Below are 21,807 nucleotides of genomic sequence, written 5' to 3'. Positions count from 1 at the left end.
GGCCCCTAATCCAAACCCTCCTTTGAGCTTGATTACATCTGCACAGGCCCTTTCCCGAATAAGGTCACGGTCACTGCTCCCACAGGCACGGCCTCGGGACGCTGGTTCACCGGTGCGTGTCTCTCCGCAGAGGAGTGAATGGTGGAGCACCCCCAGGAGAAGCACCACACGGCACTCAGAGACAGGGAGGCCGGGCGTGAGTGGAAAGGTCTCAGAACACAAGCTGAGCACGAAGATCCCCATCAGTACACGGAGGAGCAACAGGCCAGTTTCCTAGGGCATGCTCTCACCCGGTAAAGCGCCCGGGGAAGACTCCCGCCATGCGACCAGCACGGCCCCTCCGAGCCAGGGCGTGCGGAGCCTCCACCACGATCTGCGGGGCTTTCGCGTGGGAAGTGAGGCCGCGTCCTGCACCCCGCTCCTCGGTTTACAAACCGTTCTGAGACTGGGACACGTGGGCTGCGCGGTTCCCTGCGCTGCCGCCCTCCCGCCGCCAGGGGACGCCGCCCGCCCGCCCCGCCCCGCGCAGCGTGCCGCTTTCCGCCCGGAAGTCCCTTCCCTCCCGGAAGTCAGCATCCGTGCGTCCGGAAGATGGCGGCGTCCACCGACGCGGGAGCGTCTGGCCGGGGCGGCCGCCGGCGGCGCGTGGGCCGCGGGAAGCGCGGAGAAGGGCGCGGGCCCGGCGGCGGGGCGGGGCCCCTGAAGCGGCTGAAGCTCGCGGTGGAGGAGTTCGTGCAGGCGAGCGGCGAGGGCCGGCCCTCCGGCGGCCGCGAGGGGCCCCGGGCGGAGCGGCGCGCGCGTCCCGGCGGGAGGAAGAGCCGCCGGGAGCTGAGGAAGGAGAAGCGACAGCTGAGGAAGGCGCGCCGGCTCCAGAGGACCGCAGCCCCGGGCGGCGGGGCCGGGGAGGGGAGCGCGCCCCGGGCGAAGGGCACCGAGGGGCGGGCCCCACGGCCACCGCGTCCGGCCCCGCCGCCTCCCCGGGCCCCGACCAGGGCCGCCGCCGGCAGCACCCGGCCCTCCGCCGCTGCCGCTGCCGCCGCCGCCCGGAGGCGGGCGCTTCTGGCGGCCAACGAGGAGGAGGACCGAGAGATCCGCAAGCTGGAGCGCTGCCTGGGCCTGCACCGGCGCCGGAGGAAGGGGGACGCCGGCTCGGTGCCGCCCAGCTTCGCCCGCGACGGGCTCGACTACATCCTGGGAGCCCTGGGGGCGGCGGAGGGGCGCGGCCTGTGCGACAGCAGCAGCGAGGACGACGGACCGACGGCGCGCCACCGCGACGCGGGGAGTGAGGCCGAGGATGGAGGCGACGCGGGGAGTGACTCGGAGGATGGAGGCGACGCGGGGAGTGAGGCCGAGGATGGAGGCGACGCGGGGAGTGACTCGGAGGATGGAGGCGACGCGGGGAGTGAGGCCGAGGACGGGGGCGACGCCGGGAGTGACTCGGAGGACGGAGGCGACGCGGGGAGTGACTCGGAGGATGGAGGCGACGCGGGGAGTGACTCGGCGGATGGAGGCGACGCGGGGAGTGAGGCCGAGGACGGGGCCGGGGAGCAGGAGGAGGAGGACGCGCCGGCGGAAGAGCCGCAGAAAGCAGCGGCAGAGAGGAGAGCGAAGGAGAAAGCGGGCGGAAGGAGAGTCCGGTTTGCGGAAGACGAAGAAACGAGTGAGAATTCCCGGGAGGATGTGGACGCAGCCGTTCAGGTATCGAGTGACCAGTCCCTGCTCGCGACGGGGACGGAGCGCGGGGCTCGGGCACAGGCGGTGTGTTCGGCCGGGAGGGTGGGCCGGCTCTGCCGGCTTTTCGTGTGAGTTCCCACAGTGACGCGCTAGGGAGGGGCCCAGAGGCCTCCCATCCCGGGACTGAACGGCCAGTCCCGGGCGCCCTGAGAGGACGTCTCCGCCCGGCCTCCCCGCCTGGCTGGGCCCCTCCCCTCGCTCCGCTCCTGACCCCCCCCCCTCCCGCCCTCGCCTGCCTTTTCCTCCGGGGCTCCGGGGGAGTCTGGGGCGCCAGCACTCCCTTCAGTAGCCTGACCCTGAAGGTCCGGTTCACCACCGGACACGGGACACGGCGTCCGGGCCTGCGCCTTCCCTGCCGGCGGCACCCGCGGGCACCGGGCAGGCAGCCGGTGGAAGTCCCGCTGCCTTCTCACCACGTGGCCCTTATCCACAGTTTTGCTTTGTGTGGATTGTCACCTGCTGTGAACCAGGGTCCAAAGATAATTAAATGAAAAGTTACACAGAGAAACATTTCATAAGTGGACTTTTAAAATATATTTTTAATGACTTCAGAGAGGAATGGAGAGGGAGAGAGGTAGAAACATCAGTGATGAGAGAGAATCATTGATCGGCTGCCTCCTGCACGCAAACCAGACACGTGCCTGACCAGGAATTGAACCGTGACCTACTGGTTCACAGGTCCATGGTCAACCACTGAAGCGTGCCCACCGGGCAGTTCGTAAGTTTTAAGTTTAAATGTTCGGAGAAGGGTGATGGGATCTCATGCTGTGCTCCATCCAGGAATCACCCACACTCTGTGCTACCCGCCTTTGAGTCACTGAGTAGCCGTAGGATCCGAGTTTTCAGATCAGTTGCCATAACATTGCATCGTTTGTGTTCAAAAGCCCTTACTTAATGGCCCCAAAGTGTATGCATGGTGACGCTGGCAATTTGGATGTGCCAGAAAGAAGCACCAAGTGCTTCCTTGAAGGGTAAAGGTTAGTACTATCTGCAGTTTCACGCATCCACGGGGGCTCGGGACGGATCCCCTGCCAAAAAGGGGCCGCTGTATTGTATCATCTCCCTCCAGATAGATTACTTCTGCTTGCAAGGCTTCTCCTCACTTTCTCACTGGTGTTTATCTAGCTCCATCTTCGGCAACACGCTGCCTTCCCTTCTCTCCCTGGTACCTGGGACCCAGCGCTTTTTGAGCAGGTCCGAGTGCTGTAGTTCCTCTTAGAACGTTATTTCTCACTAGTCTTGGTTTTCTTCCCCAGGCCGTTGAGGTCATTGGCGCACAGTGTGAACTAAGGGTTTCTCAAGTGTAACCGTTTCCGTGTACATCAGTGCTTTCGCCAATAGGCTTAAGTCACTAACACCAAGGGCCGTGATTATAGATGTTTCCTAAAGGCTTGTCCCTCGGGTGCCCAGGGAGTGTTGGCCAGTGATCACAATTTGTAATCCTTGCAGTTGTTACGCTAGGAGCTAGTGAGCAGTGGGTTGGTTTTGATTTTAGCATGTAAATTTAGATACTAGTTTTCAACAAGTTGGAAATTACCATTTTTTTACTGATTTTTAGAGAGGGGAAGAGGGAGAGAGAGAAAGAAACATTGATGTGATAGGGAAACATCAATGCATGCACCCTGGCTGGGGATCAAACCTGCAACCTTTTGACGTATGGGACAACACTACCCAACTGAGCCACCTGGCCAGGGCAGTTTGGAATTATTTTAGAACACTTTCCCTACAAAACTGGTGGTACCTTTGGTGTTTGTGTGTTCTGTCCCCAGAAAGTAAACCTGGGCCAAGGGTAGAATGTAGAGCTCTGTCCGCAGATCAGAGGGACACGGCCAGTTTGCACTGCAGATGGAAAAGAATGAGTGGGAGATGCATGACATCAGCGCCCACGGTGAGCCCACAGGTGCTGAGGGGCGCTCCGCGGGTGCTGATGGTTAGTAAGCAGCTGTCAGTGGTCACAGCTCTGCCAGTTCTGTGAGCACAGTGAAGGGGGTTTGCTCAGTGTACATTTTTGTAACTTACTTCTGTCCTTTCTAGCAGAGTCTTTGTGAAAATGCGGGAAAGTACCTCCCCCCTCACATGCTGCGAGCTGAGGAGACAGTGGCTGCCCGGAAAAGGGAAGAGAGAGAACGGCTGAAGAAGCATGTCCAAGGCCTAATTAACAGGTAACCCTGAAACACTGTTACATTGTCACTGAAAGAGATGGTCTGTTTTCTAAAAATACAGCTAGCCTGGCCAGCATGGCTCAGTGGTTGAGCTTCGACCTATGAACCAGGTCACAATTTGATTCCCAGCCAGGGCACATGCCTGGGTTGTGGGCTCATTCCCCAGGGTTGGGTGTGCAGGAGGCAGCTATCAGTGATTCTCTCCCATCATTGATGTTTCTATCTGTCTCTCCCTCTCCCTTCCTCTCTGAAATCAGTAAAAAATGTATTTTAAAAATAAATAAATACATAAATATACAGAAACTATCCCAGGAATTAAAACACAGTGAGGGGGCAGGACTGTGGCCACTGACTGGCTTATTTCTTTTTCTTTTTTTTAATCCTCACCTTTTCTCTTTGGTACATTGAACCTGTCAGAGTTTAAAAGCAATGCAGGTGCCCACTTGGTTATTCTGAGACGTCCTGGAGCAGGGGCAGCAGGATTGGCCCTCTTCCCTGCAGAGCCAGTTCATGGTCCAAGGTGGCCCTCCAGTCAGGAGCGTGGTCCTCCACCCCAGGCTCATTCCGTGTGTGTGTGTGTGTGTGTGTGTGTGTGTATGTATGTATGTGTATGCGTACGCACGCGCACAGCTCTGCAGTGCCACCCCTTGCTCAAGACAGAACAGAGCCAGTGCCCATGGCTCTCCTGCTACCACTGTTGCCCCCCCCCGCCCCCCATTGCTTTTTAAAATCTTTCTTTCTGATGAAAACAAAACACTTTCCATGGTGCATCCTGAAATTTTGCTTTTTGGTGTTAATCCTCACCCAAGGATATTTTTTCCATTTATTTTTAGAGAGAGTGAAAGGGGTGGGAGGGACATCGATGTGAGAGAGACACATTGATTGGTTGCCTCCTGTACGTGCCCCAACCAGGGCTGGGATTGAACCTGCAACTCAGTTACATGCCCTTGACTGGGAATTGAACTCACAACTCTTCAGTGCATGGGCCAGCGAATGCTATAACTACTTAGACACACCAGCCAGGGCAGAACATGGTGAGCACAGGTGCAGTGCGTAGCTTCCGTGTGCACATGATTCCTTCCTTCTCCACCCAGGAAACAGGGCAGCCTTTCCTCATGTTTAGGAGCCCGAGATTTTCATATCGACAGGAAAATGGGATGTGGGAATTTTTCCCAACAGCACATACTGCCGTGCAAGGATGGCTCCCTGGGGACCTTGGGCAGGGTTCCCATGCAGCATCCTCAGCACCGTCTGGTCTTAAGGGGGCCCAGTGTGTCCTCCACTGGGGACGTAAGGTTAGCGTGCAAGTGGGGCATCGGTCTTAGGGGCAGTCCTGTGTGTCCTTCACTGTGGCTGCATTTCAGCCGGAAAGGAAAAACCACAGTCACGGTTTTGCAGGGTTCCAGAGGACTGTGTCCTCCTCATATATGCGGGGCTGTTGGGGGGCAGGGTAAACATTGTTCATGAGGCAGCGTGTCCATGAACTAGGACGTGGACATTGGTGGTATTGATAGCTTTTTCTGTTGGTTTTTTTAACTGCCCTAAAAAGTAATTCCTAATTTGAAACGTCACTGCAGCTCTGTCTTTATAACTGTCTGCAGGTTGAGTGAGCCGAACTTGGCCTCCATCAGTGGGCAGCTGGAGGAGCTGTACATGGCCCACAGCAGGAAGGACATGAACGACACCCTGACGGGCATCCTCATGAGTGCCTGCGCTCCGGGCACGGCCATGCCGGGCAGGCTGGTGATGGAGCACGTCCTCCTGGTCAGCATCCTGCACCGCACAGTGGGCATCGAGGTAGGCTGCAGTGGGTCTCAGCGGTGCTTGCTTTAGCGGCCAGCACAGTCTGGTGTGTGTCATATTCTAAACCACATCCAGTAAATACTTGATTTTGGTCAGCGGTTGCCTTTGTGCGGGGTTCATCCTAACAAGTGTTTGTTATTTATTTATCTTTCTCTACGTCTCAGACTTGCCTTCGTTTTCCTCGTGTTTCCCCTGGAACACTGACTCATTTCAGGAGTTCAGAAGGCAGGGGGGGTGTGATCTTACCTCTGAGGTGTTTGTACTCGTTGGAAGATCTTTTTTTCTTTTTTTTTCTTTTTTTTTCATAAGTAAGAAGGCCACCAGAATGTCAGGTAAAGCTGGACCCCCGTGAGGAGACAGTGACAAGCCTAGGCTTGGAGCCAGCAGGCAGGCCCAGACCTCGGTGCCCGTGTCCTCGTCTGAGGCGGGGCTGCGGCAGCTTTTTCTTTGGGGTGCTGCACAACTCTGGTGCCTCATCGGTGCCGCTGAGTGTCCTTGTCCCCACCCCTTCATCACCCTCCGAGTCAGCACCCCATTCCCTCCATGTGGCCAGTCCCAGGGTTGTTGAAGGAAGGGGTCTATTTCCAGAGTGCAGACAAGGGCGGAGGCGAATGGGTGGCGAGTCGGCCATGATGCTTACTTAGTGGGTGCGGTTTCTGTGCAAGGAAGAACTTGGGGATGCCTTTGGGTCTGTGTGTGAGACAGTCTTAATGGTGGGTTTGGTTTCTTTACCTTCTGATAGCCCCATCCCAAGAACAGGCCTGGCCGCAAAGCACCGCTGCAGAAGGCCCAGTGTGATCCAGGCTCCATGTCCTCGCTACAGGGTCCTTGTGGTCTCCCAGCGGGATACTTAGGGCAGATGTTGATTGGACCCCACTTTGCAAGTTCAGCAAAGCCAGAGGAGCTGTGTGATGTCCCAGCCCATGAGCTGGGGCAGGGCAGGGACGTGCTTTGGCTCCAGGGCCAGCTGTCGCTCACAGCCCTGGTCTTACAGCCATTTCATGTGCTGGTCTTTGCTCTCTCAGTCCCAGTCTGGAGAATCACTGGGGTTTACAGAGGGGGGCTCTTACGGTACCACACACAGACTCGCCACAGTGAGTCTCCTTTGTGGTGTTAGGGTCCCACAGTGACAGCAGTGTGGGGCAGACGCTACCTGCGGCCAGAACTCGGTTCCTGCCCCTGTTTCTGCCTCTATAGTTGGTCTAGCGAGTTTTACCAGTAGCGAGCGTCCTCGGGAGCCTGGGTACGTGCTCATTACAGGTAGTTAACTTCTACCGGCAAGGTGGCACGTGCAGGGTGTGTGGGCACCAGGGATGCGGGCAGAGGACAAGCTCAGGCTTCATGTGCACCAGTTGCTTAGGAAGTCGGCCTTCTGAAGTCAGGGTTTTGTTTCTGAGAGCGACTCATCCTCACCACAGCGAGTCCCGCTCCTCCCTGCAGAGTGTGACGGGCCGGGGCGCCTACCTCCTGCCCTGTGTTGCCACGACTTGGCGCTGTTCCAGGACTTTCCTCACCCCCTCACCCCCCAACCCCCACCCTTCTGTGTCTGACCAGGATCCTCCACAAACCAAATGGTTTTGCCTGAGACAGAATTTCACTGAGTCATAAAAGCCATAGACCCTGACCACTGGACATGAAAACATGAGGTTATTGGTCCACTTCTCAACCTTCACTCATAGCATGAAGGACACCAGAGAGACTTGTTCCAGGGAAGCCATTATGGTGCTTCAGCTAATGGTGTCCCCTGAAACCTGTGCCAGAGCGATGAGCTCTCCAGATGCCGCGCCCATTAAACTCCAGTTCTATGGGACCAGGAAGGTCCTCATGGAGTCCAGAGTGGGTCACGAAGCCCATGGCATGAGTCACCACTGAATTGCTCTTGAGCCACTTAAAAATAAAACATCAGATTTGTATTAAAATCCTATTGGAATTCATGTATGTGCTTAAATAACTTCAGTAACATGAACAGTATTGCTATTTTTAAATGCTACACTAAGTTATATTTTATTTTGAAGAAATCAAATAAGTTGAAAATTTGATATAATTAAATCCATTCCTGTGTTGAAAACATTCAATTTGAATTTATTTAATGCATAACATAAATTAGACCCAGCACCCAGTGGAGGTCAGTGCCAGATCTAATTTATGTAAAATACTGCAGAGGCTGCAGTAGAGATGGTCTGCCTGAGACCATTTCCAGTGATGACCATGTGCAAAGTTGGTTTTATCTTGATGTCTTCAGAATTCTAGTTTCTCATTTTTAAGTTATATTTGAACATAATGTAGTAGTCATAGTATGCTCCTCAAGTTGATCTTTAGTGATGGAGCTTGAGTGGGGAGTTGACAGGTTAAAATTATTTATTAAAAATATTTTCATTGATTTCAGAGAGGAAGGAAGAGGGGGAGAGAGAGATAGAAACATCAATGATGAGAGAGGATCATTGATTGGCTGCCTCCTGCACACCCCCTAGTGGGGATCAAGCCTGTAACCGAGGCATGTGCCCTTAACTGGAATTAAATCTGGGACCCTTCAGTCCGCAGACCACCGGTCTATCCACTGAACCAAACCGGCTAGGGCTAAAGTTATTTATAAACTAAAGAATATCCCCAGTCCATTGGCGCTCATCTCTGTGGAGTCATCCTTCCCTCCTGCCCATCAGTGCTTTTCTCTGGAGTCTTCTAACGTTTAGTTTTTGCACTTTGGCAATGACATGTGTATATTGACTCTAACCTGTCTAGTTGAATTCACTTGCACCCACAATTTAACCAGCCCCACAACCTGCACCCCTCCCCCAGGGTTTCCTGCTTCCACCTCCTCTTCCAGGCTCAGCCTGCACTTCAGAATGAGTGCTGTTGTATGTGCAGCATTGCAGGCAGGGATGTGTTGTGCTACTTTTCCAAGGAACCAGATGGCTGCTGGCTGAAGCAGTCCACCTCAATTTTGAAGCGAGAGGGTGTACCTACAGGGGAGGTTCGAGTGCTGTGACAGATTGTCTGTGCTTCGTTCACCCATCCGTGTGGTGTATCAATACTGCGCACTCAGACTGGGTTTTAACCCTTTGCGGTCGTATTAAATTTGGACATGGGTGTCGTACTGGTCGGAATTAATTTCCATTGAAAGAGCAGTGATACATAACATGCGAGATTATGAAGGATAAACAAGCTTTATTAATTCTTTTTTGGAACTACGTCACTACTAGTAGAATCACTACAAACATTATCACTTTCTATGTCAGAGTCAGTAGTCAAGGTGCCAAAATAAAACTCTTCATCGTTACTTTCAGATTCGCAGTACACTTCTTTCGGTAACTTTCTTTTTGCCATTTTGGAGTATTATTTTGAAATATCTTAACAAGCGAGAATGCCTAATTACAGTTAAACGTAATTTGTAAAGCTTTATTTGAAATTCTGCGAAGTATCTCCGAAGCTTGTCGATTTCTTCACTCTCAAAAGGCGACTGACTCGCCACGGTGTTTTGCATGGCACGTGTGGAACGACCGCGTTTGTTTATATTGAGTTTCGATAGCTCTGATTTGTCGGGGCAATGTTTTGGTTCGTGACAAGGTCGCTCAGACACTTAAGAGCTTTCAGAGAAATTATGAACTGATACATGAATGAATAGAGTTAAGATTCGTACGGTTCCTTGCTGTGGTGGCTGAGAGCAGACACGACCGGAACAGTAAAAAAGCTTTGGTGTCTGAGAGTAGACAAACGCCTGCAAAGGGTTAAAGCATGTGCCCTGTGGGAGTGTGTATCCTACCATGTGTATACTTATGCATTAATTTTACAAGTACTGACTCTTTCAGCATAAACATTTAAGCTTTTTCAAAAGAAGGATCCCTGAGAGTAACTTGCTGCCAGGATTGTCAGGTGTTGGCGATGACATCTGGTCTGTTTTCTTTGTGCAGGTTGGGGCTCACTTTCTGGAGGCCGTGGTGAGGAAGTTTGATGACATCTATAAAAAGGGAACCGAGGGCAAAGAGTGTGACAACCTATTCACCATCATTGCACATTTGTATAACTTCCACGTGGTACAGTCTCTCCTCATCTTCGACATTTTGAAAAAACTTATTGGAACTTTCACAGAGAAAGATATCGAACTGATCCTGTTAATGCTGAGAAATGTGGGCTTTTCCTTGAGAAAAGATGATGCTTTGTCACTTAAGGAACTAATCACAGAGACCCAGGCCAAAGCCAGCGGGGCAGGCAGCAAGTTCCAGGACCAGACCAGGGTACGAGGGGTCACTCAACCTGCTTCCTAAGTGCCTAATGCTCAGAAACTGACCAGCACTTAAAAAATAAGTGTTTGGGGTAAATATTACGTTTCATTTCCTAGCAATCTGTTATCTTCTCCTGTGATTTGATGGTTTTATCAATATGTGAACGAACCTTGTTTCTTTACTAAGAACTGAGGTATTTTGTGAGTTTAATAATCAATTTATTTAACACTCATCCATTCAAAAAATGCTTACTGAGAAAGGCCCCGGGGCTCGGGGCTCAGGTGTCAGCTCACCTGGAGTTCAGGCTCAGCCACTTAACAGCAATGTGACCTGAGTCTTCCAAGCCTCAGTTTCCCCTTATAGAAAAAGGGGCTGAGCATAGTTCCTACCTCATTTTCTATTCTGCAGATTCAAAGATAGGGGAGGGCACAGAAGCCCCGGTTCGTGTGGGGCCCATAGGGGAGCAGGACAGAGGCCATTGCAAGGACTTTGGCTTTTATTCTGGAGGCACCTGAAGGGTTCTGAATGGGAAAAGAACATGGGAAGTGTTCACGCTAATGTCACTTTGGCTACAACGTACAAGAGGAAGGTGGTCAGGCAGGGATACGCCCCTGTAGGGGTCAGAGACAGCAGTGGCAAGGATCAGCTCAGCTGTATGGACGTGGGTGTGGGAGTCAAGATTGACCAGGCTGGTGTGGGTGGGAGGGAAGCGAGGAGTGGAGGGGGTCAGTCAGCCCAGGTTCTCAGCTTGGGCCTTCAGTGGACAGCAGCACACACAGGAGGGGACACAGGCTCAAAAGGAAAGACTAAGTGGTTTCTGAAATCCCGAAATGACGGCCCCTGGGTTCGCTGGGAGGAGGTGTGGTCTGAGCCCTCTGAGGAGGTCCTGAGGCCATGGTTGCAAAGCTGACAGACATTGGGGCTGCATGGTCGAGAGAAGGAAGCAGGAAGAAGGTCACAGGAGCCAAGCAGGAGTGTTCTGGAAAAGAAGTTGCCCCCACGTTGAGTGCCCAGAGGTCAGACTTAAAACACAGAAGTCAGCAGAGATAGGAAGTACACTCGTGGTTGCCTAGGGCTGAGGGTTGGCGGAATTGGGGTGTGCCTGTTAATGTGTTTTGAGATTCTTTTCAGGGAGAGGAGTGATGAAAATTCTAAAATTGTGGAGATAGCTGCACAATCCTGAATATACTAAGCATACACTTTCAATAAATGAATTTATGGTATATGAATTATACCAAAGAAAGCCAACATTTGCCAACATTGGCGTGGCTCAGTGGTTGAGTGGTGACCCATGAGCCGGGAGGTCATGGTTCTATTCCTGGTTAAGGCACATGCCCAGGTTGCAGGCTTCATCCCCAGTAGAGGGTGTGCAGGAGGCAGCATATCAATGATTTTCTCTCATCATTGATGCTTCTATCTCTCCCTCTCCCTTCTTTGAAATCGATAAAAATGTTACTTTTTAAAAAGTCAACATTGGAGAAATCTCAGAAAAGGGTTTCTGGGAAGTGTCTGTAGTATTCTAGCAACTTTTCTCTAAGTATAAGTATAACATTTTCAGTTTAAAAGTTGAAAAAATAAAAAGGCCATGAGTAGGGAAGGAATGGCAACAGGAGGAGTGACTCAGAGCACAGCGCCAGGCGGGAAGGAGCACAGGAGGGGCAGCGGAGCAGGGGAGGGAGCGAGATCTGTGGGTAGTGGTCAGCCCAGTGGAGGTCCGTGCTGGATCTAATTTCTGTTAAAATACTGCAGAGGCTGCAGTAGAGATGGTCTGCCTGAGACCATCTCCAGTGATGGCCACGTGCAGAGTTGGTTTATTTATTCCCAAGTTGAAAGGTCAGTTGTTTAGACAATTTGAAATGATGTTTTCTCTTTTTTTAAAGATTCGGTTTATGCTGGAGACGATGTTGGCACTGAAGAACAATGACATGCGGAAAATTCCGGGTTATGACCCTGAGCCTGTAGAGAAACTGAGGAAATTGCAAAGGGCTTTGGTAAGTCACTTTGATTGTGGCGTTTGAGCCTCCGTGTGGACGTGAGCCCAGCATGGAGGTCTGGGAGGTAGCTGGAGCTGTGAGTCAGGTGCCTGGCCTGGTCAGCAGGAGTTTGTGTGGTGAGACCCAGTGAGTGGCCATGTGCAGGGAGTCCCTGGGAGTTAAGCATCCCCGAGACTTAGCCTGTAGTGCTGGACTCGCCTGCACATCGAAATCACAATAGAACCTTCTGATGACTTTAGAAGAGGGCCCCATCAGGACCAGAGGCGTTTCAGCACGGAGGAGGGGGCTTGTCTATTTAATTTAAGCTCCCTGGGTATTTTTTACATGAGACCCTGTCAGGGCGAGTCTGCCCTTTCTTTAGTCAGATCCAGAACCACTGACTCAGCAGACCCCAGGCCCCTCTAGGTCGTGTTGCCACCACCAGCCAGACGGAGCTTCCCTGTGGCCTGAGCCTCTTGCTCTGCTGTGACAGCGGACGGCGGGGATGGGCCCGTAGACCTCAGACACGGATCCTGGGAGAGTGCCTCTCACTTGGCATTATTCCACATGGTGACGTCCCAGTTGTCAGTGACTTATCACAGTGTGCACACAGCAGAAATGCCATTGTCAGAAACATGAGGCTGGGGGAGGGGGTCGGCAGACAGACTGGTCCATCTGAAGCGTTTCACCAGCTCCTTTTCCTCCCGTCAGGTGCGTGGCGCCGGCTCGGGCACAGAATCTCAGCTGCGCGTGTCCTGGGACAGCATCCTGAATGCCGAGCAGACGGGGCGCTGGTGGATCGTGGGGTCAGCCTGGAGCGGGGCCCCCATGATCAGCAGTCAGCAGAAGGCCCCGCAGAAGCCACTGGCAGGCACGGTACGCACCGAGCTCACCGCGACCAGCGTGTGGCTGTCCCCACGGCGCCTCTCTGGCTCTCCCTCGAGTGGCCACCTTCCTCTTTGTTGGATGGTATTGAGATGGGCAGACATGGGCTTATTTGCAGACCTTGTAGAAATTGGTACTATTTTGTGATATGATTTAATTCAATTTCTGTTGTTACTTTATAAGGGATTTGTTTCAAGTCCCAAAACACGTTACATGAAAGAGTTAGAAACTGGATGAGGGCACAGAACATCAGAACACTTGCAAACAGACCGGCTCTTGAAACAGACACATTGCCTCCCAGGAAATGTGGCCGCTGGGCACTGACCCGGAGCTCAGACTGGCAAAGTTCTGTGCACTTCTTTGTACTTTATACTCACTGAAGTCCACATGTTCTTTAGTTTCTTTTTCCCCCCTGAAGCCCTTTTTCTGTCCCAGGATCCCACATCACTGCGGCTCTTGTGGCTGTGGCCACTCACCTCTGTCTTATCTCCTTGTTGCTCAGGCTGACAGGCCTCTGCCACGGCAATCTCCCACATCCAGTGTGTTCTCGCCTGGGGAGTTACCCAAGAATAAAGATGTTGCATTTACATATGCGTGCCTACAGTTCACAGTTACGCTTAGGGCAAGCCATAGAACCGGACGCATTATTTTTTAGAAACCTAACTCTACTGACTGCAGCTTAACCAGAGTCACAGATCTCATTAAAACTTGAGTGACCCACATCTCAATCGTCCCCCTTTTCAGGTTAGCGCCAAGATGCTGGAACTCGCCCGAAAGCAGAGAATGAACACCGACGTCAGGAGAAACATATTTTGTACAATTATGACTAGTGAGGATTTCTTGGACGCATTTGAGAAGCTTCTGAAGTAAGCATTGTGTGAACGCATGGCCCAGTGGCTGCTGATTGTCATGAATTGCTTAAAATCTCCAGATTAAATTTAAAATGGTCTGGTATCGTTTCTGTAGTTAGTTGCAATAAGATTTAAAAAGTGCCTGTGCAAGGTACTCCTAAAGAGAGTGATAGGAATTTTCCTCATTTGCTTCAAATTCAGAATGAAATAGAGGGAAATAGTACAGGGCTGGACAGTGTCTGAACTCGGCCCTGCACTGGCAGGAAGTGTGCTTTTGTGGGAAGTCAGGACGATGGCAGGAACCTGACGAGGCTCACAGTCCAGTGCTCGTCCTGTTTCTTGTCCCTCAGAACCAGTGACAGGCCTTTGTAGCTGGCACAAGACTCACCAATCAGTGTCGACTCCATGGTCACCACAGCCAGAAACACTAAGGCCAGGGGACAGGACCCAGCCTGTCGCTCCTAACCCTAACCCTAACCCCCACCTCTGCTCCACTCCCTTTTAACCAAACTGCCAGAGAGGTGTGGCCCTGGAAAGGTCTCTGCCTTAAACCTGTTCAGATTTGGCAAATTGAAATTTCCCCGTTGCTGTCTGTGTTTTGTAGGCTTGGGCTTAAGGACCAGCAGGAAAGGGAAATAGTCCACGTTCTCATGGATTGCTGTCTGCAGGAGAAAACGTACAACCCTTTCTACGCCTTCCTGGCCGGCAAGTTCTGCGACTATGAGAGGAGGTTCCAGGTAACTTATTAGAAGGCCAACAGGTTAGAAGGCCAGCGCTCCGCTGTCCTCTGAGCATTCTGTCAGACTGGCCCACCCCAGGTGGGACCTTAGGCAGGTCCCGGGGAGAGTAGCTGACCTCAACCGAAGCCGTGTCTGCCATGTCACCTTTCTGGGCACAGGTAAGGGACTGTCACAGCCCAGTAACCAGCGGAGTGCCTCTGGTGCCGCACCAAACTGTCCTTTTCCAACATTCCTGCTGCCTTGAGGGGCGTGTGGCTGTCTCCTGTCACCTGTGCATCAGAAAGGACAGTGGAGTTGTCCTCAGAGTCTTGATTTTTAAGATACTACAAATGAGTGAATAAGCAGAGTATCTTTAGATTGTATTTTTAAATATATTTTTATTGATTTCAGAGAGGAAGAGAAAGGGAGAGAGAGATAGAAACATCAATGATGAGAGAGAATCATTGATCGGCTGCCTCCTGCACGCCCCCCACTAGGGATTGAGCCTGCAACCTGGGCATGTGCCCTGACCGGAATCGAACCAGGGACCCTTCAGTCCACAGGCCCATCCTCTATCCACTGAGCCAAACCGGCAAGGGCTAGATCGTATTTTTAGTCATTTGTTCTAATAACTTGTTGCGTTTAAACTTTTCTTCTTTTCCGTTCTTACATTAGATGACGTTCCAGTTCAGCATATGGGACAAATTTCGAGACTTAGAGAACTTACCAGCCACCAACTTCTCCAATTTGGTTTATCTGGTGGCCCACTTGTTGAAGACAAAATCACTCCCACTTTCCATTTTAAAGGTTTGTAAGATAGCTGAAACTACTGAAAGCAATGAAAATGATGACAATTGTTTATATTTAGCGCCTTAAAATTGTGCTTGTGCTTTTGCTCACTCAAGTCTAGAAATTAAGTGCCTGCTGGACCTCCCCACCAGCAGTGCGTAGGCTTTCCGTCATTTTATAAAGCTGGACATAGCCTTATTTAAGGGGGGGTTGTTTTTTACTCTATTTAGAAATTATTGGAAAAGTTGACTAAATCAATGTAACTTTATTTTTCTTCCTATCCTGACTGGTAGGTGATTGAGTTCAGTGAATTGGATAAACCCAGAGTCCACTTTTTACGAGAAGTGTTACATGTGCTGTTGATGGGAACAGAAGCTGAAGACCTCTGTTTCATTTTCGCAAGGTATGGTCCCAGCCTTGCTGACACATCGTGGGAAAGAGAGGGCGCTGTTCCCACTTACAGGTCACTCCTCACTGGTAAAAGCAAGGTGGTTGTACTCTGTGTCTACTTAACCCCTAGAGTGCCAGGGAGCACGATCGTGCTCCTTCTGTCTTTCGCCAAAAGTGCCGGGAGCGCTATCGCGCTCCTGCTGCAGTGTCACTATTAGATGCTAGTAGTTCACTCTTTATTGACAGATGGCACCCAAGTGCAGATTTACAAATGCAGTAAAGGTTTCCTTAAGTTTTTGAATATGTAACTTCATCTACTTGAGATTCATAATTTTTTTTCCTAAACTGTAAAATCAGCAAAAATGCCTTGGCAATTTTAGCATAGTTCCTAGGATATTGGTTGGCACTCAAAGGGTTAAGTCAATTTTAGTTTTAAGCTAGTACAGTATGTTATACATTAGATTTTGGGAAAAGGAAACCTGCCTGATAGCAAACTAGTAATGATTTCTTGCAAATAGGGTATGTTAAATTCTCCCTTGCAAATTTTTTATTTTATTTTTTAGAGAGGAAAGGAGGCAGGGAGGGAGAGAGAAACATCAATCAGTTGCCTCCCACATGTGCCCCAACTGGGGATCGAACCCATAACCTAGGTATGTGCCCTGACCAGGAATCAAACCTGCCACCTTTTGGTGTACGGGACCGACGTTCCAACCAACTGAGCCACACAGGCCTGGGCGAGAGTTCTCTTTTTAAAAGCAATAGTTTCTGTCTCCCCACCCAAGACGTCTAGAACGGAGAGCTAGGTCGACAACTCGTGCCTGACAGTTTGTACGGTTTCTTTCCAGGGTGTCCGACAACCCAAAGCTGGGTGTGCTGCGCGAAGGTTTGAAGCTCTTCATCAGCCACTTCTTGCTAAAGAGCGTGCAGGCGCACCGCAGTGCCGAGGAGGCCAGTGCGCTGCGGGAGCGAGCGGAGCTCGCCACCAAGGCCTTGCAAGGAAGGCCTTCGCTGAGAATGTAGGGACCTATCTGCCAGGCGCCCTTTTAACCCAAAGGCCTGTTACTCTGCTGGCTATAAAAGCTGGGGAGAGCCATATCATGGTCTGTTGTATTTACAGTATTATATTTTGAGATAATTTTTGATCCAAGGTTATATTGTGCGTGTTGTAAACCAGTTTTTTCAGGGCTTGTGCACGTGTGTGTGTGTGTGTGTGTGTGTGTGTGTGTGTGTGCGTAGGAGGCATGGGCAGACACACTGGACAGTGTTCTCTGAGTAACAGGACTAGGGTGAGTAAAAGTGGGACTTGTGTGGTTCTTATTTTTTCATAGATAAGATGGGCCACTAGAGGGTGCAGTTATAAAGAAATTGACATGTTTTTTTATCTTTCTAAACATATTAGTTAAAAGTTCAGAAGCCATCAGTTAAATATAGTGCCTGATATTTAATTGATTAAGCATTTGGAATGCAGGTGTTCCAGAAAAGTGAGGGATTACCGTGAGCCGAGGAAATGTCGGTGCCATGTAGTGTGAGTGGGTTGTTCGTGTGACACCTCTGAAGCCATGACTCGGTGCAGCACGTGCTCCCTGTCTGTGTTGGCCACTTACACCCATCAATTCCAGGTCGTGATGCACTTTTCTAAACAGCATTGAACTTCCTGGGGCTCCTGCTGAGGTGGGGGCTGGGAAGAGTGAGACATGGGGCCGCCTGCTGATATGCAGAATGACTGTGAAGAGTCACCCTTAGTATGTGCTTTCCTCTTAAATGGGGAGGCTCGCTTTAAATGTCACCATCACTTATTGCAAAAAGTCACCAAGACTTGTGTTGAGAATATGACTTTGTATAGGATACATACCCACAAACCCTACAGTGCACTGTCCTTCCACAGGGCTGCCTTGGGAAGCTGCCAGACCTGAGGGAGGCCCCTCCTGGTCAGACTCCCCTTTGCCACACACTATCAAGTAGTGTCAGCAGCTCATGACTAGAAATACAATGTGCAGTCCCAAGTGTCTCTAAACTAATGGGCTAAGTTTCTTTCTTTTTTTGTTGTTTTTTAATTTTATTTTATTGTGGTAACATCTCTTTTTAAAATACATTTTTATTGATTTCAGAGAGGAAGAGAGGAAGGGAGAGGGGGAGAGAGAAGCATCAATGATAAGAGAAAATCATTGACCGGCTGCCTCTTGCACACCCCACATTGGGGATTGAACCCGCAACCCAGGCATGTGCACTTGACGAGAATCAAACCCGGGACCCTTCAGTCTGCAGGCCCACGCTCTATCCACTGAGCCAAACCAGCCAGGGCACGGGCTAAGTTTTGAAACGTGGAGAATTCAGTTCAGGTTTGCTGTAACGCATCTCGGACATGGCTGCTCCTCCTGCTCGGAGTCCCCCAGCGGGCTCCGAACGTGGACAACAAAGAAGCTGAGGTGTCGAGCGTGCTGGAGCCTGCACTTCATTCAGGGGCTTTTCAACAAATGTGTGCCAGGTGGTGGTCAGGGTGCAAGCAATGCCACTCCCAGGGCAGGGGCTGGGATGTCTGTTTCCTCAAGAAGAACCTCCACTTAGTGACAGACCTTTCGCTCTGACGCAGGCTCCTGACGACCCCTCATAGTCTCTGCCCTATTCTTGCTCCAGGGGGCTGGCTCTTGACCCCTCTTACCAGGCAGTTCAGAGGCTGATAGTTCCTGGGACTTGCCAGGTCAGCAGTGCCGCCGCGGGCTCAGCAGCGGTGAGAGTGAAGATGTCTAGAGACATCCTGATAGGTACGCATCAGGAGTTGGTACCTTTAAATGAAGAGGTTGAGGGGGGCAGACAGGAGTTTGGGAAGCTTGGTGGTGCTTTCGTCAACATCTGGATCTGGGTCAGTGGAGCCTGCAGAGGTCGGGGTTGGGGTGCAGCCCTCCCAGCTCTAGGTGCAGTCTCAAGTGCCTGGAGGAGAGTAGGGGGGCAGCTCCGACCGTGAGACAGCGGAGCCATGAAAGGGGCTGGAAAACCAAGATGGCGGCATAGGTAAACACCGGAGGTTGCTGCCTCACACAACCACTTCAAAAATACAACTAAAAGACGGAACGGACATCATCCAGAACCACAGGAAGGCTGGCTGAGTGGAAATTCTCCAACTAGAAGGAAAGGGAAAAGCATACCGAGACTCAGAGGAGGTGCAATGCGGAAGTAAAATACAGAGGTACAGAGGCGCATGTGGAGAGGGTTGGCGGCTGAGGACACGGTTGTCTTTTTCAATCGGGAGGGAGTCTCAAGCTCTGAGCTCCAGTTCCGGGCGAGTCTCTGAGCAGTCGGAACTCGAGGGCAGCTTTCTCTTGGGGGTGCTTGCAGCGATTGCTGGGACACTGAGAAGCAGGGCCTCTGAGGGCAGGACTGAGAGCAGCCATACTGCTCGCTCCACCTGCCCTGTTGATCCCCTGAGGACCCGCCCCGCCCAAGCCTCGCATGGAGGCTTTTGCATATGAAAGGCGTGGGCTTTTGCAATCTGATAATTACCTAACAAACTGCAGCTGGCCCAAGTCCCCAGGGCAACTTGCATTGCATCACAGCTGGCTCCTGCTGGATAGCCTCAGGCAGAGGCTAGATTAGCACCTCAGAGATCCAGGAGCCAGTGTGCCCGGTGGTCAGAGTGGGACCATCCAGATTGCAGCTCCTCGGATTCATAAAGGACACACTTGGGGTAGACTCAGTGAGCACCAAAGCCCCACTGAAGCAAGTCTTGCCCTGGAGGGATGTCTCCAGCACAGAAGTTCTCCCACTGCAGACACAGCTGATTCTCACAGCCAATTGGCCTGGAGGTCAATCCCTCCCAGTGTTACCTACAACAATCAAGGCTTAACTACAACAAGACTGTGCACAAAGCCCACAAGGGGGTGCACCAAGAGTGTCTACCTCAGGTAATTGGGGAGGCTGAGCCACTGGGCCCTTTAGGACACCTAGTACAGAAAGCCACTCTGTCGACACAGCGATGCATAAAAAAATGTGGAGACAAAGAAACAGGACACAAATGACAGAACTGGAGGAAAGCAGGCTGCTGGATATAGAGTTCAAAACCACACTTTTAAGGTTTTTCAAGAATTTTCTAGAAACTGCCGATAAACTTAATGAGACCCTCGATGTTGTGATAAAGGACCAACTAGAAATTAAGCATACACTGACTGAAATAAAGAATATTATACAGACTCCCAACAGCAGACTAGAGGATCACAAGAATCAAGTCAAAGATTTGAAATACGAAGAAGCAAAAAACACCCAACCAGAAAAGCAAAATGAAAAAAGAATCCAAAAATACGAAGATAGTGTAAGGAGCCTCTGGGACAGCTTCAAGCATATCAACATCCGAATTATAGGGGTACCAGAAGAAGAGAGAGAGCAAGATATTGAAAACCTATTTGAAGAAATAATGACAGAAAACTTCCCCTACCTGGTGAAAGAAATAGACTTACAAGTCCAGGAAGCACAGAGAACCCCAAACAAAAGGAATCCAAAGAGGACCACACTAAGATACATCATAATTAAAATGCCAAGGGCAAAAGACAAAGAGATAATCTTAAAAGCAGCAAGAGAAAGACAGTTACCTATGAGGGAATACCCATACGACTGTCAGCGGATTTCTCAACAGAAACTGAGGCCAGAAGGGAGTGGCAAGAAATATTCAGTGATGAATACCAGGAACCTACAACCAAGATTACTTTATCCAGCAAAGCTATCATTCAGAATTGAAGGTCAGATAAAGAGCTTCACAGATAAGAAAAAGCTAAAGGAGTCCATCACCACCAAACCAGCATTGTATGAAATGCTGAAAGGTATCCTTTAAGAAGAGGAAAAGGAAGAAAAAGGTAAAGATACAAATTATGAACAACAAATACACATCTATCAACAAGTGAATCTAAGAATCAAGTGAATAAATAATCTGGTGGACAGAATGAACTGGTGATTATAATAGAATCAGGGGCATAGAAAGGGAATGGACTGACTATTCTCAGGGGTGAGGGAAGAGACTGAACAAAAATCATGCACCTATGGGTGAGGACAGTGGGTGGGGAGTGAGGGCAGAGGGGGGTGGGAACCAGGTTGGGGGGAAAAGAGGAACAACTAATAATCTGAACAATAAAGATTTAATTAGAAAAAAGAAAGGGGCTGGAAACGGACATTAACTTGGCTTTGGGGGTCATGTAGAATCTGCTCCAAAACACACCCTGGCTCTGCAGCTATAACCGTTGAGGCAGCTGCATGCTGGGAGCCCCTGAAGAGCATCATCCCTGCACACACAGGGTTCAGGCTGTGTGCACAGTGCGTCCAGGGGAGTCACAAAAGGTGGGTGCAGTGGGTCCAGGGGAGTCACGTAGGTGGGTGCAGTGGGTCCAGGGGAGTCACGTAGGCGGGTGCAGTGGGTCCAGGGGAGTCACGTAGGCGGGTGCAGTGGGTCCAGGGGAGTCACGTAGGCGGGTGCAGTGGGTCCAGGGGAGTCACGTAGGCGGGTGCAGTGGGTCCAGGGGAGTCACGTAGGTGGGTGCAGTGGGTCCAGGGGAGTCACGTAGGTGGGTGCAGCGGGTTGTCTTGGGGAGGTGAGCCTGGCCTGGGAACGGGAGCTTCGCCTGTTCTCAGCCTGACGCTTTGTATCCGGTTCTGCACGGATGGGCAGCGGGAGGGGGGTTCACAGGTGACATTTATCTTGAGAGCTGGGTAATGATGAAAAATGGTGTTTGCAGGATAAGATGATGAAAGGGGATGTGGGGCCCGCTTTGAATGTCCTAAGGTACCTTCGGGAACACCAAGGCCTGTGCATTGGGAAACAATGTGTCCTGTGTCCCGGGGCCCCTGGAGCCCAGCGGTTTGACCTTGAGCATGTCCGAGCCAGGATATATGAGCTGGCCTCCTGCAGGTTATCTGGCCCACGCTTTCCCACTCCCCCAGCTGGGAGCGAGGTGTCTGACGACTGACGACCCCTCGTGGTCTCTGCCTTATTCTTGCTCCAGGGGCCGGCTCTTGGCCCCTCTCACCTCCCATGCCCGTCTACCCGGGCTGCCTCCTGGCCTCCTGCCCCTCACCAGGCGGAGTGAAATACAGATTCTGGCCCAAGTAAAATGGTTGAAGGCACTTTAAAATTATCCTCTATGGAGACTCAATGGAATATTCCTTTCATTCTACTTGTCAGAATTGTTTCCAGAGAAAGGGCAAATTCTAACTCTTATTTCTTCGCCAATTGCTCACAGTTGCCACATTTGCTTTTTCTTTGTATATGCAGACGTGCAACTGCACACACGTTCTGGCTGTAA

General features: G+C 51.2%; 1 protein-coding gene across 5 annotated transcripts; it reads left to right on the top strand.

Annotated features, from left to right (window-relative positions):
* Positions 1 to 569: 569 nt before the first annotated feature.
* On the top strand, positions 570 to 16,678 carry NOM1 (nucleolar protein with MIF4G domain 1). 5 transcript variants are annotated; one of them, XM_036356150.1, is made up of 12 exons: positions 570 to 1,270; positions 1,331 to 1,698; positions 3,769 to 3,896; positions 5,498 to 5,693; positions 9,608 to 9,931; positions 11,800 to 11,910; positions 12,604 to 12,768; positions 13,522 to 13,643; positions 14,233 to 14,365; positions 15,023 to 15,154; positions 15,430 to 15,539; positions 16,372 to 16,546. In XM_036356150.1, the coding sequence occupies exons 1-12, from the start codon at positions 592 to 594 to the stop codon at positions 16,544 to 16,546; spliced, it is 2,643 nt and encodes an 880-aa protein (XP_036212043.1). In that variant the 5' UTR covers positions 570 to 591. The 5 variants fall into 5 exon arrangements, with proteins under 5 accessions (XP_036212043.1, XP_036212044.1, XP_036212041.1 ...); XM_036356151.1 differs by having other exon boundaries at positions 570 to 1,698; positions 9,608 to 9,730; positions 16,372 to 16,678; XM_036356148.1 differs by having other exon boundaries at positions 570 to 1,698; positions 16,372 to 16,678.
* Positions 16,679 to 21,807: the final 5,129 nt, after the last annotated feature.

The sequence above is a fragment of the Myotis myotis genome, unplaced genomic scaffold (assembly GCF_014108235.1).
Source record: "Myotis myotis isolate mMyoMyo1 unplaced genomic scaffold, mMyoMyo1.p scaffold_m19_p_25, whole genome shotgun sequence".
In the NCBI taxonomy this organism is placed as follows: domain Eukaryota; kingdom Metazoa; phylum Chordata; class Mammalia; order Chiroptera; family Vespertilionidae; genus Myotis; species Myotis myotis.
This window is presented reverse-complemented; position numbering and strand designations above follow the sequence as displayed.

Excerpts from the sequence above, each read along its gene's own strand:
- NOM1 (XM_036356148.1), top strand. The coding sequence starts at position 592 with ATGGCGGCGTCCACCGACGCGGGAGCGTCTGGCCGGGGCGGCCGCCGG. Across the intron at positions 3,897-5,497 it reads GTCCAAGGCCTAATTAACAG|GTTGAGTGAGCCGAACTTGG; the intron begins GTAACCCTGAAA and ends AACTGTCTGCAG. Across the intron at positions 11,911-12,603 it reads GGAAATTGCAAAGGGCTTTG|GTGCGTGGCGCCGGCTCGGG; the intron begins GTAAGTCACTTT and ends TCCTCCCGTCAG.